At 59.4% G+C, this 19,316-nt stretch overlaps 1 protein-coding gene across 1 annotated transcript in view; it reads left to right on the forward strand.

Annotated features, from left to right (window-relative positions):
- Nucleotides 1–3,078: 3,078 nt before the first annotated feature.
- TBC1D22A (TBC1 domain family member 22A) overlaps nt 3,079–19,316 on the forward strand; it is a 123,196-nt gene continuing 106,958 nt past the window's right edge. Inside the window, exon 1 of the mRNA XM_070411319.1 lies at nt 3,079–3,275. Within this exon, the coding sequence (XP_070267420.1) occupies nt 3,214–3,275 (62 nt within the window). The 5' untranslated portion in view covers nt 3,079–3,213. The remainder of the gene's footprint in view (nt 3,276–19,316) is intronic.

The raw sequence follows: 19,316 nt of genomic DNA on the forward strand, positions 1-19,316 counted from the left end.
CAGGCGCTGGACAAGGACCAGCCACGCCTCGGGGCTCGTCGCCGTGGTCCCCGCGCTGGAGGTCGAGGCTGGAGCCCTGAGGGGCACCCCGCGGGCAGGTCTGCTCCACGCCTGTCCTGGCGGCCACGGCCCCTCCACCACCGCCTCCCTCCGGCACCGCCTCCGGCCGCCCTCCGGCACCTGCTCCCATCACCGTCTCTGCAGTGTCTGCGGGGACCGAGGCTGTGAGGAGCGGCCTCTGAGAAGGTGTGTTGGGGCCTCGGGCTGTGACCACATCCCTGGGCTCCCTGGGCTCCACGGGAGGGGCCAGCAGACTCCCCAGGCCCCCCAGGACGGACCCCTAAGGACCCCCAGGGCTTGGTCAGGGCTTCCCTGAGGTCAGTGAGGACAGGGTCCCGGGAAAGTTCGACAGGCAGAGCCGCACAGGAGCCGAGGACCTACTGAGGGGTCGGCAGGGGTCACGGGGACCTACTGAGGGGTCGGCAGGGTCACGGGGACCCACTGAGGGGTCGGCAGGGTCACGGGGACCTACTGAGGGGTCGGCAGGGTCACGGGGACCCACTGAGGGGTCGGCAGGGGTCACGGGGACCCACTGAGGGGTCGGCAGGGTCACGGGGACCCACTGAGGGGTCGGCAGGGGTCACGGGGACCCACTGAGGGGTCGGCAGGGTCACGGGGACCCACTGAGGGGTCGGCAGGGTCACGGGGACCTACTGAGGGGACCCCTGCCGACCCCTCAGTAGGTCCCCGTGACCCTGCCGACCCCTCAGTAGGTCCTTGACCCCTGCTGACCCCTCAGTAGGTCCCTGTGACCCTGCCGACCCCTCAGTAGGTCCCCGTGACCCTGCCGACCCCTCAGTAGGTCCTTGACCCCTGCTGACCTCTCAGTAGGTCCCCGGTGACCCCTGCCGACCCCTCAGTAGGTCCCCGTGACCCCTGCCGACCCCTCAGTGGGTCCCCGTGACCCCTGCTGACCCCTCCTGGGCGGGGATTACTGTAGGGTTTCTACAGCTGAGACTAAAGGAGATTTCCGGAGAATTCCACGTAACACGCATAGAGCGCTCCGAGGGACAGGCCGGACACGGGAGCATCACTGATCACGGTGACTGGGCGGGTGGGGGTCCCGGGCTCTCCCGATGGGCTGGGGCCAGGGCAGGAAGGAGTTGGTCACTGGTTCAGGTTCTGACATCGGCGTGTGCCAGTCTGACTAGTTTCGGGGTGTGGTGGGGGGTTGTCTGCTTTCATGGGCCTTGGGCTGAGGCCTGAGGCCGACGTTATATTTACTTTAACCCAAGCTGTTTCTGTGGTCAGCAGGCCCACGGCTTTGTCCTGAGCCTTCTGATGCCGACCAGACGGTCATTGTGGGTTTAATGGGCTTCATGCCTCAGGGAGTGGTTGAGGGAGGGAGAAGGAGGCGGTGAGTCAGCTGCTGGACAGAAAGGAGAAATGGTCTCATGGAAGACACAGGTTCTGCCAGGCTACAGGGGTGGGTCCGGGAGCTGCGGGAGCCTTGCTGACACGAGATGGAGTAAAGAACTCAGGGTTGTGCCCAGCCAGCGTGGCTCCGTGGCTGAACATTGGCCTATGAACCAGGAGGTCAAGGTTCCATTCCCGCTCAGGGCACAGGCCCAGGTTGCGGGCTTTCCCAGTGTGGGGCGTGCAGGAGGCAGCCAGTCAAGGATTCTCTCCCATCATTGATGCTTCTGTCTCTCTGTCCCTCTCCCTTCCTCTCTGAGATCAATACAAATATATTAAAAGAAAAAAAAAGAACTCAGGGTCGTGAGAGCCAAGGGAGCCACATTCTGTTGCGAGACAAGGGGTGATCTTTCCTGGGGGTGCTGGTTGGCCTAAGCCTGAGGCAATGGGTACACCGTACCTGGTGCAATGCAAGGCAGCTCTAACTCAATGTACGTCCCGTCGGTGAGGGGGGGCGGGGGCCACGGGGAAACTTTAATCAGAGCACGTAACCCCCAGAAGTTCTACTGCAGACCCAGCCTGAATGCCGGTCCCTGACGCCCCGGTCTTTGCCACCGGCCGAGAGGAATTCAACACAAGCCACATACCTAAGGTAACATGTTTCGGTGGCCACGTTAAAAAAGTGAAATATTTGACTTTGGGCAGTGAGCACGTGGTGCAATATATGGATCTCGTCACATAGAAACCCACACCTGAAACCTATATGTTCAGGTTGACCAAGTCACCCCAATAAACGTAACATAAAAAAAAAAAAGTAAAATAAAAGTGAAAATAATTTTGGCAATATAGTTTAGTGAACCCCATATACCAGAGATACTTATTTCAACCTGTGATCAATGTAAAAATTAATATTTCAGCTTCACTTTGTGTGAAGCCTTGGACATCCTGCAGCCACGCGCACGGGCCTGACACGCAGGGCACTGCTCCGGCCTCCAGGCCTGACCCCTTCCCCTTCCCTCCAACAGGCGGCGCACAGCCTGGACCGGCCGCAGCGGGGTGTCGCCTGCCATTGGCTCAGGACCTCTTGCAGCGGTTCTCAACCTGTGGGTCGCGACCCCTTTGGCCAGGGGTCCTCAAACTACGGCCCGTGGGCCACATGCAAATACAAATATTGTATTTGTTCCCGTTTTGTTTTTTTTACTTCAAAATAAGATATGTGCAGTGTGCATAGGAATTTGTTCATAGTTTTTTTTTAAACTATAGTCCGGCCCCCCAACGGTCTGAGGGACAGTGAACTGACCCCGTTTAAAAAGTTTGAGGACCCTTGCCTTTGGCGGTCCAACGACCCTTTCACAGGGGTCGCCTAAAACAATCCTGCATATCAGATGTTTACATTACGATTCGTAACGGTAGCAACATGACAGTTATGAAGTAGCAACGAAAATAATGTTATGGCTGGGTCACAACATGAGGAACGGTATTTAAAGGGCCAGAAGGTGGAGTGGAGAACCACTGTTTGGGCCTAAGAGGACCTGTCAGTGGACCCAGAGCAGGTCCGCCGCTGCACTTCCACCGCCGCGCCGCCGGGCGTCGCTCTTTCACGCGCAGCTGTGACGTGGGCGGGACTTCCGGGTGCGCGGAGGCACAACTTCCGGAGGGAGGCGGAAGAGTCGCTGGCTCTGCGCTGGGGTGTCCCGGGACGGCTGAGGGCCCCCCGGGGTGCAGGAGAGAACCGCCGGGGCGGGCCGGCCGCACTCGGGGTGTCGGGGCCGCAGGCCTGAGGGATGAGGAGGCGCCATGTCCAGCGACGGGGCCAGGAAGCAGTTCTGGAAGCGCAGCAACAGCAAGGTCCCGGGCAGGTGGGTGTGACGGGCGCTCTGGGCTGGGGTCAGGGGTCAGAGGTCGGCCCGCTGCGGGGCGGGTGGCGTCGGGGTCCCGGGGCGGGGTCGCCTGGGCTCGCCGGGGCCTGCGCGGGTGAGGGGCCTGGGTCGGGGCGCTGGGTCTGGAGGCGCGGCCGGGAGGGGGCGAGGCCGGGAGGGGGCGCGGCCGGGAGGGGGCGCGGCTGGGAGGGGGGCCTGGTGGGGTCCGGAGGCGGCCTGCGGGCTGCTCGGGGCGCGGCGGCGCTTGACCCCCAGGCTGGCCGGTCCCTCCGTGGCCGCCGCTCTGCCGGGCGCGCGGAGGTCGGTGGGAGGCGCCCCGAGGAGCTCCGTGGCCCCACTAGCTTGACTCCGCGGCAGGAAGCAGAGCGATGAAAAACAGACCAGCTCCCGCCGCGGCCCGGGGCGCCCTGGGCTCTCCCAAGCCGCTTCGAGGGGCTGTCACCGCCCAGCCCGGCCTGAGGGGCTCAGAGCAGGAGGGAGAAGACTCGTCAGGACGCCGGTGGGGGGAGGAGCCTGGGCGGGGGGAGGAGCCTGGGCGGGGGGAGGAGCCTGGGCGGGGGGAGGAACCTGGGTGGGGGGAGGAGCGGGGGCGGGGGAGGAGCCAGTGGGGGGAGTAGCGCTGATGGGGGAGGAGCGGGGATGGGGGGAAGAGCAGGGGCGGGCGAGGAGCCTGGGTGGAGGGAGGAGCACCCATGGGTGAAGGAGCGCTGGTAGGGGGAGGAGCGCCGGTGGGGGGAGGATCGCGGGTGGAGGGAGGAGCCTGGGTGTAGGGAGAGGCACCCGTGGGGGGAGGAGCGCTGGTGGAGGGAGTAGCCTGGGTGATGAAGGAGCGCCAGTCGGGGGAGGATTGCCGGTGGAGGGAGGTGTGTAAGCAAAGGCCAGGATTTCTAAGCCCAGTTTTGTCTGGAAACCAAGGCTGAGATACTGGAAGCCAAGAATCATGGTGTGACCCTGACTCCCAGGGGACTCACCCCAGGCCCAGCTTCGGCATCAGAGTTCCTGAGAAACACCAGTGATCGTGCGCTTTGGAGAGTGATGTGGGGCTCGCAGGGTGAGCCGCCGACTGGGAGGGGGTCACCAAGACCCTTCACTCTGTAGGACTCTGCTTGATTGAGGAACAAGAGCTTTCATTAAAACCAGCGTCGGGGTCCAAGAGGATGTGAAAATCTGGAACGGCAGCAAATAGGAAGTCCCAGGAGTGACAGGGACAAGTGCTCTGGAACGCGGACTCGGAGAAGGAACCACGTGGCATCAGAGCACACGTTGCCCGGCGGCGTGGCTCAGTGGTTGAGCATCGACCTGTGAACCAGGAGGTCACGGTTCAGTTCCCAGTCAGGGCACGTGCTGACCCAGGGCAGGCTTCGCTGCTGAGCTTCCACCGCGTTGTGGGCTCAGCCCCCAGTAGGGGGCGTGCAGGAGGCAGCCGATCCATGACTCTCTCTCATCATTGGTGTTTCTATCTTCCTCTCCTTTTCTCTCTCAAATCAATGAAAACATACTCAAAAAAAGAACACATGTGGGTTTTAGGTCCTGAGGTTTTGGTGCCACTTCAGTCCGAATCACTTAACCAATCCAGATGGAGGAACAGTCGAGCTCCTGGGTATGCTGATGTGAATAAACCTTTGGATGGATGACTGTCTCTTGGTGATTCGTCCTCGGACTGAGTTCAGTGGTGCCCCCCAAATCCATGAGCCTGCGACTGGGACCTTGTGCGGTGTCATCAGGTTAAGGGCTCACGCTGGGGTAGGGGGGCCCTAGCCCAGTGCCTGGTGTCCTGCTAAGGAGAGAAGTTTGGACGGAGGCGCAGACTTTGGGGAGACGGCCTTTGAAGCTGGAGGCAGCGATTGTAACGACGTGCTGACAAGCCAGGGAGCGCCGAGGGGCCTGGGAGCCCGCGGGAGTGACAAGAGGCAGGAGGACCCTCCCCCAGAGCCTTCCAGGAAGGTGGCCCTGTGACAGCTCGACTTTGCTTTCTAGCCCCCAGGACCAGGAGAGGACCAGTGTCTGCGGTTGGAAGCCCTGACTTGTGGCCGTGAGTTGGGACGGCCGCAGGAGACGGAGGCAGCCCTCGACTTCTCTGATCCGTGTCCCAAAGACAGCCTTTCCTTCTCCGTCCGTGCCCATGCCGTGCCGTGCGGGGCTGTGCCCTGGTGTTTCTGAGAGCAGTTCCCGTGTTACAGTTACAGTGTGTGGGGCCGTGAGGACGGTTAGGGGCTGTCATTGCCGGTGCAGGACCCAGGGAGGGTGGCCCACCACGGCCTGTGCAGCTGCCCTGTGCCCCGTGCCCCCTGCCCTGGTGGCGGCCTTGCCCTGGCAGTGCCGCTGCTTCGTGGGACAGGAGTTGCAAAGGTTTGTCCTTTTCCGGTCGGGAGGTCAGTGGTGACCGCTGGCAGGCGCGTGCTGCAGGTCCCCGCCGGGTCCCGTGGTTTGCCAGCCCTTCAGGTGCTTCCGTGATTGCTCAGCTCTTTGTTTTGAGTGTGGACCCGAACCCAGAGGAACTCGAAGGAGGAAGACACCCCCATGCAGTGCAGGGCTGCGAGGGGCTTGTCTGTGGCACAGCCCTGAACGATGAGTGGGTCCTAGTGATCGTTCCCTCACGCCCCTTCCCTCGCCCCTGACGGGTGGTCCTGGGCGTGCAGGCGGCTGCTGTCCGTGTGCTTGGCAGGTGCAGTCTCCAGGGGTTTGGAGTTTATAAGACGCTCTCTGCCCCCGCGGTGCTCACAGAGGCGGGCTGGGTTTGGAGCCCCTGACGGGTGCTGAGAAGCAGGAGTGTTTCCCATCATGCCTCAGGCCCTTCGTGACCCGACCCCTGCTTAGTCCACGCCACATCTCCCAGCGCTCCTTGCTTGAACTCTGCTGAGCAGTGCTGCTGTCCGTGCCGGGTGATGCTCATCAATTTCGTTCTCATCAGACCAGCAAATCCTTGCCCTCCCATTCCTCCCTTTTGCCTGGTTGTTATTTTTTAATTAGAGGCCCGGTACATGAAATTCATGCACTGGGGGGGGGGGGGGGGTCCCCAGCCTGGCCTGTGCCCTCTCACAGTGCGGGAGCCCTGCTATTGATCTCCCCAAAGAGGTAGACCCCACTCACCCATCTGGGGCTCCTCGATGGATTGCCCCAAAGAGGTAGACTGGAGTTGGGGGCCCTGCCCCTGGCATTGCTGTGCAGAGCTGCTGGGACCCACCCCCGCGGCTCCGTGCGGAACTGCTGGGACCCCCGGCGTCGCCTCGCAGAGCCCCGGGACCTGCCTCTGCACCGCACACAGCGTCAAGTCCCCGCCCACCCGTGCGTGCCTGCTGCACATGCAGCCTCCTGGTGATGGATTGTTACAGCGTGAGGGCGTGACGACCACATAGGCTTTTATTAGTATAGATTTGTAAACTTCCCTCCAGTGAACCTCCCTGTGTTCATGCGCCTGGACTGATGTGCCTTTGTGTGCACCAGACTCTTGTGCGCTGCCGTGTGCTGCTTATTTTCTCCATAGACGTGAGCTCTGCAGTCTAGGGCGCGTGCCGTCCTCTCGCCGACCCTGTTCGGGTGGTAAAGGGTGGTGATCCCGCTGTCTTCCGGGCTAACCTAGAGGGAGGGGCGGTTTGGTCATGGTCTCATCCCGTGAGACGTGGTCTTGCTGGTGGACCCCGCCCGCTGCACGCCTGGTTCTCTCCTGTGCATTTGGCTGATGCCGTCTTAGAAGTTCCTTCTGTGTGAGGCAGGATGAGTGGCTGGTGGAAAGGCCTCTGACCAGGAGTCCGTGGTCCGGGTTTTTGCCTCCTTTCCTGTTAATCCCTGTGGGACCTCCGGGCATGTCGCTCCCGCCCCATCACTTTCTGCACGTGAGGCCTGAGGGAGCGGGTTAGTCCTCCTGGCTGTGACCTGCGGGAGGATCTTCGCTTGGCCTCATTGATGAGAACGAGAGGAGGCCTTTTCAACATTTTGAGTTTGATCATTCACTCATCCAATATTTACTTCACCCATACTGGGTGCCAGCAACAGTTCCAGGTGCTGGAGACTCATCAGAAGGAGACAGACCGGAATCTGTGCTGTCCCCGGCGTGCAGTGAGCAGGAGGGGCCGGGCCGAGCCAAGCTCCGTCAGGGGGTGACTGTCGTCCAGATAGACAGCAGGGACGTGGGGTGGGGAGTCCAGAGGTGGGTGCGCCACTCCCTCAGGCCTCCCGGGGACAAGATATGCGAGGAGAGGGCACAGTCCCGGGGAGGCTGGAGGAGAGGGGTCCAGGCAGAGGGCCAGCAAGGGCAAAGGCCCTGGTCGGGAGCAGAGCTGGTGTGTCTAAGAGCAAAGGGCCCTGAAGACAGTGCACAAGGGAGGGAGGGGGCGTCCTGGGGTGCCGGGGGCGGGACTGGTGGTCACAGGAAGGACATGGACTTTCAGGCTTTTATTCTGAGAGAAGGGCCCTTTGTGGGCTCCTCGGCGGCGAGTGGCGTGACCTGCGCTGGGTGTGGCAGGGTTCCCGGGGCTGCTGGGCTGAGCGGGAGACCAGCTGGTGCTGCGAGCATCCGGGGAGGGTGAGGTGATGGTGGCTGGGTGCGCAGCAGCAGGTGGAGGAAGACGCCGGAGAGGTTCAGTCTCCGACTCCCCGGGCCTGTTCTTCTTGGGGTTGACCCGCTTGGCTCCCGAGGGGCCGTGATTTCTGCAGCTGTAGTCGCCACCCTGACGGTTAGATGCCAGGACGAACCCTCGCAGGCGGGCGAGTCAGCAGCCTTCCCGCGGGTCCTGCTTGCTGTGCTGGCGGCCTGCCTGGCGTGTGCTGCTGGCAGAGGCCGGCTGGCAGCAGGGCCTGCCTGGGCGACATTGGTGAGTGGGCTGGCGGCAGGAAGGCCCGAGGGAGGGTGGCAGGGCCATGGGTGCCTGGGGTGGAGCCGAGCGGGAGAGGCTCACAGTGTCCCGGCCCTGACAGCTCAGCCGCAGCTGCCACAGCCACGAGGGGCCTGAGCAGGTGAGACAGTCAGCTCAGCAGTCGCCTCGCAGGCCCCGTCACAGCGCGGAGGGAATCGTGGGGGAAACTCCTTTACTCAGACGGCTGAGGAGCGCCTCCCAGGGGCCAGGCGCACGGCATGCTGGCCAGGAGGCGTGGCGTCCAGTGGCCACAGGGGAGAAGGAGACAGTAAACACGGAGACACGCCGACGTCGGAAGTGCTCCGAAGGCCACACTCTGGGAACACACGTGGGCAGAGTCGCTGGGCACTGTGGTGGGGGGTTATGTCCTCTCAGAGGAGCCGCTCAGCGATGTGGGGTGGCTGCCCCACTCCTGGCAGGGACTCGCCCGCGAGACCAGTGGCCCAGGAGGAGGAAGCCAGGAGGGGAGCCAGCCCAGAGCACGCAGGCTCTGAGGTCCATGGAGAAGATTTGGGTCTTGGTCCCGAGAGCCATGAGCCAGGACCGAGGGAGGTCCTGGGAGAGGGGCGAGAGGAAGTGGCCACGGCTGGGGTCCCAGAGGCGTGGACAGACAGGCTGAGGCCACACTGCACGTGGGTCTCTCGGGGTTCGCTGGTGGCTGGTGCTGGGCGCCCGGGACCACCAGGGTCCGGCCTGAGGATGGGTGTGGTCGGCGGAATGATGGCCCCAAGGATGCCCACGTCCTCATCCCTGGAACCTGCGGGGCGTCATGTTACACGGCAGGGGAGTCAGGGTGGTGAGAGCTTGGTGTGGCGCGGGCCCCCTGCTCTGGGGGTGCTGGCTCGGAGGAGGAAGGGGCCAGAGCAGAGGGTGCGGTGGCCTCCGGAAGCGGGGCAGCCTTCTGCTTACAGCCGGCAGGGGCCTCGGCCCCTCAGCCACAGGAGCGTGCGCCCCGCCAACACCTGAGTGAGCAGGATGGTGCTCCGGAGCCGAGGGCAGCGCTGAACCTGGACTCGGCGGGTGGGGCTCGGGTTCCGACCTCAGAACTGGAGTACACGTGCCGCTCAGTTTGTGGTCGTTTGTAGCAGCGGCCACAACCAGGCCCGGTGGGGAAGGGGGAGGGTCAGGGGCGTGTGCCTGGGGAGCGGGGAGGGTTGCAGGTAGCCCTCTGCCCTGCCCTGCAGAGTCCTGCCGCGAACGTGGATGGGGGCCCCGGTCAGTCTTCACGGTGGCGGGTCCCTCACTGGCAGCCTCTGCAAAGCCCCTGCCTGCTGGGGCCGGGGGCCGAGCGGACACCCCGCCTCTGAGAAGCTCTGAGCTGCGGCCCCGACCAGCGCGCTCGCGTGTTTTTATCAGCCTGCCTGCCTGCTGTGCTTTCTGACAGCTGTTGGCCTGCGATTTACTCCCGTGTTCCTGTGGCAGGGACCCAGGAACCTGTGCCCTGGCGGGGGGTGCGTGTTCGAGGGGGGCCTGGGAGCACCAGTGGGTGGCTTTTGCCCTGTTCGCAGTTCGTTCTGCTGGCTTGTTTTCCAGCGCCCACATTTCATGCCACTGATGCTCTGGGGGCGCTTGAGGGGTGCGATGAGCAGCTCGCTCTCGGTCCCCTCCTCTCCCCCTCCCCCCGGGTCCCCCCGACGTTCCCTTTGCCGATGAGAGGAGGGCGTCAGGAGGCCCAGAGGGCATGGGGCAGCGGGCTCTTCCCTTTATGGGGCCCCACGCCATGCGCCATGGGGAACTCCCGCTTTGAGTCTCCCCAGTCTTTGTCCCCCCATTCTGTAACACGCTCCCTCTTTTCTGGGACTTAGTGGAGATGCCGGCCGGGTCCCAGAGTGGAAGGCGCAGAGTCTCAGTGGCTCAGAGTCATGGAGGCTCCTTGTGCACTGCGAGGACGAGGGCTGGACACGCGTGAGTGACTGATGGGGCCACACAGGGAGCGCGCGCCGCCCGCCAGGCCCCTGCTGGCCGCTCGCATGTGCTTCTCCGCTCGGGCAGCGTTGGAGGCTCAGAGGGCCACGGCTCCTGAGAGCTGGCTGGCGTGAGCTCAGGCTGCCCTGCCCACCGGTCCTGGGTTCTGACCTGTGGGCCTCGTCCTGTGCGTCCTTGCTTATCCTGGGCCGTCCTCCCAGGCCGGCCTGGTGTGTGCCCTGCCCGGCTGGCGCGCCATCGACTGCTCTTCCTTCTCACACAGACTGCACACTGAGCTGGGCCCTGCTGCTGGGGCAGACCCCCTGGCACGGCGCTTGCCTGTGGGGGAGCTGCTGTCCACATCTTCTCTCTGCAGGTTTCAAAATGAGCTTCCTTCTTTTAAAAAAAATATCTTTATTGATTTCAGAGAGGAAGAGAGAGAGAGAGAGAGAGAGAAACATCAGTGATGAGAGAGAATCATTGATCAGCTGCCTCCTGCACGCCCCCACACTGGGGATTGAGCCCGAAACCCAGGCACGTGCCCTTGACCGGAATTGAACCCGGGACCCTTCAGTCTGCAGGCCAACACTCTATCCACTGAGCCACACCAGCCAGGGCAAGATGAGCTTCCTTTCAATAAACATTCCTACTAAACTCACGAGTGGAATGACCTGCGTGCGGGCTCTGAGGCTCACACCACAGAGAGAGCTGCGTTGTCCCGCCCTCTGGGTGAGCTCCCATCCTCCCCGAAGCCCTCGCAGGTGATGGGACAGCCCGGGGCGTGGGCTCTTGCTCTTGTTCTCACGTGCGTGCGTGTGCAGGGGCGAGGCCAGTTGGCTGTGGGGCTGCGGTCATGCCGTTGGGGTGGGAAACCCGGGTGGCGGGGGCTGGCCAGGCTTCTCAGGGTTCAGGGGAAACACTGAGTCCCACTCTCTGTGTGTACAGCACAGGACGGGGTCCCCTTGGCTAGGGCTCTGGGACGGCCCATTGGGGTGGGGCACCGGACGCCACCTCGCCTGTGCGGAGGGTCCCGCCTGCCTCTGCGTGACAGCTGCGGGCGGGCCGGGAGCACCGCGGCGGCTGCTGTGACTGACTTCGAGGACGGCTGTGCAGACACGTCCGCTGGGGACCCGTTTTGCGTTCTCTTTAGGCTCATTGGTAACCTGGGGTTAACTTTCTGTCCAAACCGTCACCAGAGCCGTGTGGCATTCATGTCCCGCAGATGGGGTTTGGTAAAGCGCCCTAATTTAAGGAGCTCCTGCAGGGCCTGCAGGGGGGCGCACTGGTCCCTCCTGCCTGCACTGCGGCTGTACCTGGAAAGGCTTCAGCGCGCACTGGCTGCATAGGAAGGAGAGCGCGGCAGAGGGAGCAGGCGTTCCGGGGCCTCGGTGCCCCCAGGCCTGGGTGTGCAAAGGAGCCGATGTGACGATGCGGTCCTGCAGCGGAGGCCCTTCCGCGGGGAGGGGACACCGACACGCGACACGCTCTGCGGGGGAGGCGTGAGGAGAGTCCCAGCAGCACGGGCAGGGGCGGGAATTCTGACTCCGCCTGGGTGACATCACACTGGGCTGAGGGGTCATCTGTTCCTTGAGGCACTTACTTGGGTGTGCGGGGTGTTTTGTACTCAGGGGCTGTGGCTGGGCCTTCTTGACAGTGAGAGTGACTGTGGGCCAGGCGTGGGGGAGTGTGCTGAGGGCCAGGTGTGGGGGGAGTGTGCTGAGGGCCAGGTGTGGGGGGGGGGAGTGTGCTGAGGGCCAGGTGTGGGGGGGAGTGTGCTGAGGGCCAGGCGTGGGGGGATGAGGGCCAGGTGTGGGAGGAGTGTGCTGAGGGCCAGGTGTGGGGGGAGTGTGCTGAGGGCCAGGTGTGGGGGGGGGGAGTGTGCTGAGGGCCAGGTGTGGGCGGAGTGTGCTGAGGGCCAGGTGTGGGGGGGGGGAGTGTGCTGAGGGCCAGGTGTGGGGGGAGTGTGCTGAGGGCCAGGTGTGGGGGGAGTGTGCTGAGGGCCAGGTGTGGGGGGGGGGAGTGTGCTGAGGGCCAGGTGTGGGGGGGGGGAGTGTGCTGAGGGCCAGGTGTGGGGGGGGGGAGTGTGCTGAGGGCCAGGTGTGGGGGGAGTGTGCTGAGGGCCAGGTGTGGGGGGAGTGTGCTGAGGGCCAGGTGTGGGGGGAGTGTGCTGAGGGCCAGGTGTGGGCGGAGTGTGCTGAGGGCCAGGTGTGGGGGGGGGGAGTGTGCTGAGGGCCAGGTGTGGGGGAGTGTGCTGAGGGCCAGGTGTGGGGGGAGTGTGCTGAGGGCCAGGTGTGGGGGGGGGGAGTGTGCTGAGGGCCAGGTGTGGGGGGGGGGGAGTGTGCTGAGGGCCAGGTGTGGGGGGAGTGTGCTGAGGGCCAGGTGTGGGGGGATGAGGGCCAGGTGTGGGGGGAGTGTGCTGAGGGCCAGGTGTGGGGGGGGGGGAGTGTGCTGAGGGCCAGGTGTGGGGGAGTGTGCTGAGGGCCAGGTGTGGGGGGGGGGAGTGTGCTGAGGGCCAGGTGTGGGGGGAGTGTGCTGAGGGCCAGGTGTGGGGGGGGGGGAGTGTGCTGAGGGCCAGGTGTGGGGGGAGTGTGCTGAGGGCCAGGTGTGGGGGGAGTGTGCTGAGGGCCAGGTGTGGGGGGGGGGGAGTGTGCTGAGGGCCAGGTGTGGGGGGGGGGGAGTGTGCTGAGGGCCAGGTGTGGGGGGGGGGAGTGTGCTGAGGGCCAGGTGTGGGGGGAGTGTGCTGAGGGCCAGGTGTGGGGGGGGGGGAGTGTGCTGAGGGCCAGGTGTGGGGGGGGGGGAGTGTGCTGAGGGCCAGGTGTGGGGGGGGGGGAGTGTGCTGAGGGCCAGGTGTGGGGGGGAGTGTGCTGAGGGCCAGGTGTGGGGGGGGGGGAGTGTGCTGAGGGCCAGGTGTGGGGGGGGGGGAGTGTGCTGAGGGCCAGGTGTGGGGGGGGGGGAGTGTGCTGAGGGCCAGGTGTGGGGGGAGTGTGCTGAGGGCCAGGTGTGGGGGGAGTGTGCTGAGGGCCAGGTGTGGGGGAGTGTGCTGAGGGCCAGGTGTGATGGGGAGTGTGCTGAGGGCCAGGTGTGGGGGGAGTGTGCTGAGGGCCAGGTGTGGGGGGGGGGAGTGTGCTGAGGGCCAGGTGTGGGGGGGGGGAGTGTGCTGAGGGCCAGGTGTGATGGGGAGTGTGCTGAGGGCCAGGTGTGGGGGGGGGAGTGTGCTGAGGGCCAGGTGTGGGGGGGGGGGGAGTGTGCTGAGGGCCAGGTGTGGGCGGAGTGTGCTGAGGGCCAGGTGTGGGGGGGGGGGAGTGTGCTGAGGGCCAGGTGTGGGGGGATGAGGGCCAGGTGTGGGGGGATGAGGGCCAGGTGTGGGGGGAGTGTGCTGAGGGCCTGGTGTGGGGGGGAGTGTGCTGAGGGCCAGGTGTGGGGGAGTGTGCTGAGGACCAGGTGTAGCAGGGAGGGGTGCTCTGCAGGGGAGTGGAGCGCCAGAGCTTGGCTGTGCACAAGTATGCCCAGACGGTCTTGATCTTGAGATTTTAAAAAACCTTCTGGACTTGTTGTGTAAAGACAGCCTGACAGGGTCCTCTGAGATGCTGTCATACTGTGCGCATCTGGCTTACTTTTCAATGTCATGTCATGAAGCTTACCTATCTTAATTCTTGTAGCTGTGGTTCAGTCATGTTTTCTTTGGGTTCGTGTTCCATTATATGTATATATTCCAGTTTGTCTACTCATTTTTCAGATAATTCTTAAAAATTAAAAAAGGAAGAAAAGGTTACAAACATCCCTGAGCCTGTCCCTTGGAGTGCAGGGCATGTGCTCACAAGTGGAATTATGTCCCGGGTGCCTCCTTTCCATAAGAAACCACTAGTGTTCTCTTTAAAACTGTGAGTTACTGGAGTGCTTTAAAGCAGTATAATTTATTAAAAAGCTTATTGGGTCGTGTTTTTAAAAGAAAGATTTCATGATCTGAAATGAGGTAGTTGCCACTTATTTTTCTAAAATGGCTTCAGTTGAAACTTGTTTTTCTTCTCAGCTATGCAAGACCAAATAGAAATGAAATTTTAATAAGGTGAAATGAGGTTCCTTTTAGTCGGAGGTTGAACTTTGTTGGAACATTTTCTGCTCAATAAACACAAGTGGTTGCCCATGAAGAATTAATGAGCTCGCTGCTGCGCGGGAGGGAGAGGGCCTGCAGCCCGCGATAACGCTGCGAGGCTTTCGTGAACACGCGGATCCAGAGGCAGCGGCACGGCCTCCTGCTTTGAACCGTGTAAACGTTGAGCCGTCCCGGGAGAATGCGAGTGTTCAGTACAGATGGGGCGGCGTATTGGTGAGCACTGTTTGTACATCACTTCGCAGTACTCACACTGCTATCGTACACGGTTATCTCATTTCATACTCATTCTTCAAAAAAACATATTTTTATTGATTTCAGAGAGGAAGGGAGAGGAAGAGAGAAATAGAAACATCAATGATGAGAGAGAATCATGGATCGGCTGCCTCCTGCACGCCCCACACTGGGGATGGAGCCCACAACCCGGACATGTGCCCTGACCGGAATCGAACTGTGACCTCCTGGTTCATAGGTTGATGCTCAACCACTGAGCTATACCGGCCGGGCTTCATACACATTCTTATTCCCATGTCTGGGACGAGGACACTGAAGCTCAGAGCAATTACTTGGTTAACAATGTGCCAGCTTGTAGCTGCTGGAGGTGGGACTCGAACCCAGGCCTCTCGATCCCTACAACTGAGAACTGCCTGCCAAGGTCAGGAGGCCTCCGTGACGCTTCCGGAAGGGCCATCACGGGGGAGTTGTGCTTGGTCTAGGCAGGCGGCTACTTTCTTTCCTACGAAAAACTGCTCACGGATTCTATGGGTCAGGAGCTCAGACCTGACTCAATGGGAGCGGCTGGTCTGCTCCACGGGTCTGGGTGTCACTGGGCAGGCTGGACGGCGGGGACCCAGTGCGAGGCTGGTTCCCTCACGTGTCTGGCGAATGTGGGCTGTCAGCTGGGACCGTGCGCGCCGCGAGTGGCGTGGCGAGGCTTGCACGCGGGCTCCAGTGTGGCTAGCATGGTGGCTGCGTTCCAGGAGAGAACCCGGGAGGACTGGGTGGCAGCTAGATTGCCTTTAAAAAATCACATCTTTATTGAGAGTCACACAATATAATTCACCCCTTTAAATTCACAGACAGTACGTTCACTCATTTAAAGTTTTACCTTCAGTGACATATGTCCATGTATTACAAGAGTCATATACCCATCCTCACAGTTAATTTGAGATAATGCTTATCACCAGGAAAAGAAACGCCGTGCCCTGTACCTGTCACCCCGGCTTCCCACTCCCCACCCCGAGCAGCCACTCATTGTCCATTCTAGACATTTTAAATAGATGCATGTGACTGGCTTCTTGCACTTAGCATGTTTTCAAGGTTCTTCCATGTGGTGGCATGTCAGCACTTCATTTTATAGCTGAACTAGTGGCCCGGTGCATGGATTCGTGCACATTGAAAGGATATTAATTAGAAGAAATATTTTAATATCGCTATTTGCCCTTTCTCTGTAATAGACGTGTCAACCAAATTCACGATTGACAATGACAGATTGAAACACACACATGCGATTGGTGCCAGTGAGAGCTTTATATGTATCGTGCATGCGTGAGTCAACTTAGCCTTTCATAGATATAGAATAAACTTGCTTAATTAGACCTGATTTCTGACGTAGCTAAACTTTTCCCAGCCCAGTGGAGCACCCCAACTTCCCTTTCAGGTAATTGTCAGCAACACAGCAGTAAATACCAACACGGAGCAGATTATTATTGTAGATCGCGCAGGGAGAACAAAGGGTAAAACATTTAACTGCAGCCGTGTCTGACTATATTCTGTGCAGTGAGAAAACCTGAAGTCATTTTCAAGTTCCACCATTTCTTCTTTTCAGTCGGGTCAAGTTTCTAAGCCTTCTAAATCTCCGTTTTCTGGCTAATGGAAAGAAAATAGGATTCTACTGAGTCTCCTATCTACTTACCCCAGGACTTCTGTGAGGATCAAATGAGATGAGGCATGGGAAAATCCTTCACAGGCATTTGGTTAGAGTGTGAAATGTTCGCACCTGGCTTTTATAAAGCAAGTTTGTTCCTGGGCTGAAGAAACTTCAAGGAGGCTGGTCGCTGCCAAGGAGAGGAAGCCGGGCGTTGTTACGTGACATTATTACCCGGCGCCCAGGGCCACCATTTCCGGGCTGGGCTGGGCTGTGGGTCTCGGCAGCGTTGGCTGCGATTTGGTGGGCTGTCGCTGCAGGGTGGCGACAGGGTCTCTGTCCCACTTGGGAGAAGCCGAGTGTTGCTTTGTGGGTGCCGGGTCTGTGGTGCCATTTCTCTGTGTGCATCATGGCAGCTCCTGCATTGAGCGTCTGCCCCCTGGTGGTCAGGGCGTTTCATAGTGGCTTGTTGGACCCTTGGACACTTAGCATATTAGCCGTTCATATATATAGAAGGTGGTATTCCATTGTATGGGTGTACCATGTACTGTTTATCATCCATGTCTCTGCTGATGGACATTGGGTTGTTTCTACTTTGGTGAATATGCTGCTACAGACCTGCCTGTGTGAGTTTGGTGTGGGATGTCCTCATTTCTCTCGGGTATTCATCGGGAATGGAGTGACTGGGTCATATGGTCACTCTTTTTAAAAAGATTTGGGGAACTGTCAGTCTGTTTCCCAAAAATGGCTACACCATTTTCATTCCCAGCAGCAGGTATAAGGCTTCTATTTTCTGTTTTCTCATTAACACTTGTTATTGTCTGTCTCTTATTTTAGCCGGCGAGTATGTGTGAAGTGGTAGCTTATTGTGGTCTTCATTTCCTTAATGACCAGATGTTGAGCAACTTTTCATTTGTTTCTTGACCTATTGTGTATCTTCTTCGGAGAAATCGCTATTCAAATCCTTTTTCCTTTTTTAAATTAATTGTTCTTTTATTTTTGAGTTTGGAGAGTTCTTCGTATATTCCAGATGCAATCTTTTATCAGACATGTGATTGCAACACCCCTCCACCCCCCCCCCCCCCCCGCCACGTTCTGTGGGTTGTCTTTCTATTTTCTTTCTTCTTCTTTTTGGGCAGAATTTTGTGGTTTCATTAACACACATACAATGTGCACACAGTCTGTCTATTCACTTTCTCGCTGCGCAGCCTGGCCCCGGGGGTTGGTGACTGCTGGCAGCTGGGCTGCCCCTCCCCCAGTGGCTTTGCGGGTCTTTGAGGAGACGTGTGAGCAATCAGCACAGTGGGACCTGTTGCCCATCAGCAGCGCGGCAAGCTCCTTGACGTTATGGACCAGAATCTTCCGGAAGCCACCAGGCAGCCTGTGCTGTTTTCTTGTTGCTCCCGTAACCGGTGTTGGGCATCAGGATCTGGCCCTTGGGTCTTCCACGCCCCCTGTTGTCAGTGCCTCTGGGTTCCCGCCCGTCCCGCTCAATCTTCACGCGTCCGTCTGACTGGTGCCGGGGGAACGTCCTGGGCCTCTTTTGGACGGTCTTGGGCTTCACAGGGTCTGAGGGCAGCCACGGTGCCTTTAAAGGTGACAGGGACCTGGACACACACAACAGCCCGGCCTTCAGCACTGGTCACTGTCGTGCGGTCGCCAGCCGCCCAGCAAGCAGGCGACGGAGTGGGGCTCTGCCCGGCCTGTGCTCCCTCCGTCTGCGAAGCTGGCGCGGCCTGGGAGGGCCTTTTGTGTTCTTGACGGTGTTCTTCGAAGCATCAGTGGTTTTACTTTTGACAACGTCCAGTCGGTCTTGTTGTTGTTACTGCTCTTGGTGTCATCCTAAGAAGCCAGGGCCTAGCCTGAGTTCTTAAAGATTTACTTCTGTGTTTTTTGCTCAGAGTTTTATAGCTTAGCTCCTCCATTTAGGTCTCTGCTTTTGAGATAACTTTCGTGTATGTTGAGAGGCTAGCGTCCACTTTGTTCTTTTGCGTGTCGATATCTTGTCCCAGCACAGCTGTTGAAAGACAGTTCTCTCCCCGTCGGGGGTCTTGGCACCTTGTAAATCTCGGGCCGCTCAGTTCTGCGCGGGCCTGTGCTTATCCTTAGCGGGGCCATGCGGACTCGGTGCCGGGTCTCCCAGTGCGGTTTCAGATCGGGGAGTGTGTGAGTCCTCTCACTTCGTTCTTCTGCGATATTGTTTTGGTTTCTTGGGTCCCTTGAATTTGCACATGAACTTCCAGATCAGCTTGTCAGTGTCTGCAGAGAAGCTGTATTGAATCTGTATTGAATGTGGGGAGAATAGGAACAGTATTAAGTCTTCTGATACATGAATTTGGTTGTCTTTCCATTGATTTAGGTCTTTAATTTCTTTCAGTGCTACATCTTAGGGTCTAAGTTTCACATACCTTTGTTAAATACATTCTTAAGCGTTTCATTCTTTTTGATGCCATTATATGTGGGATTGTTTCTTTAATTTCATTTTTTTTTCTTTTTTCTTTTAAAAAAATATATTTTATTGATTTTTCACAGAGAGGAAGGGAGAGGGATAGAGAGCCAGAAACATCGATGAGAGAGAAACATCAATCAGCTGCCTCCTCACACCCCCCACTGGGGACGTGCCCGCAACCAAGGTACATGCCCTTGATCAGAATCGAACCCGGGACCCCTCAGTCCGCAGGCCGACGCTCTAGCCACTGAGCCAAACCGGTCAGGGCTTTAATTTCATTTTTGAGTTGTTCCTTGCAAGTGTATAGAAATGTATGTAATTCATTTTTAAGAAAATATATATTTTATTGACTTTTTACAGAGGGGAAGGGAGAGGGATAGAGAGTTAGAAACATCGATGAGAGAGAAACATCAATCAGCTGCCTTCTGCACACCCACTACTGGGGATGTGCCCGCAACCAAGGTACATGCCCTTGACCGGAATCGAACCTGGGACCCTTGAGTCCGCAGGCTGACGCCCTACCCACTGAGCCAAACCGGTTAGGGCTGTAATTCATTTTTGTACATTTATCTTGTATATTGAAACCTTGCTGAATTTGTTTCTAAGTTCTGATTTTTTAGTGGATTTCTTAAGACTTGCTGTACCCAGTAAATATCCTGTCACCTTGTTCGATAGTCATACTTCTCCTTTCTAATCTGGGTGCCCTTTACTTCTTCTCGCCTGATTGCTCCGGACAGGTCTCCAGGACAATGTGGAGGGAGGTGGCGTCTCGTTTCCTCTTTGGGCCGAAGTCTGACGGGAGCCGTGGGCTTTGCAGATGTTCTTGATCAGAGGG

Source organism: Myotis yumanensis, unplaced genomic scaffold (assembly GCF_028538775.1).
Source record: "Myotis yumanensis isolate MYYU_CA2020_CCGP unplaced genomic scaffold, mMyoYum1.0.hap1 SCAF_3, whole genome shotgun sequence".
NCBI classification, from domain to species: Eukaryota; Metazoa; Chordata; class Mammalia; order Chiroptera; family Vespertilionidae; genus Myotis; species Myotis yumanensis.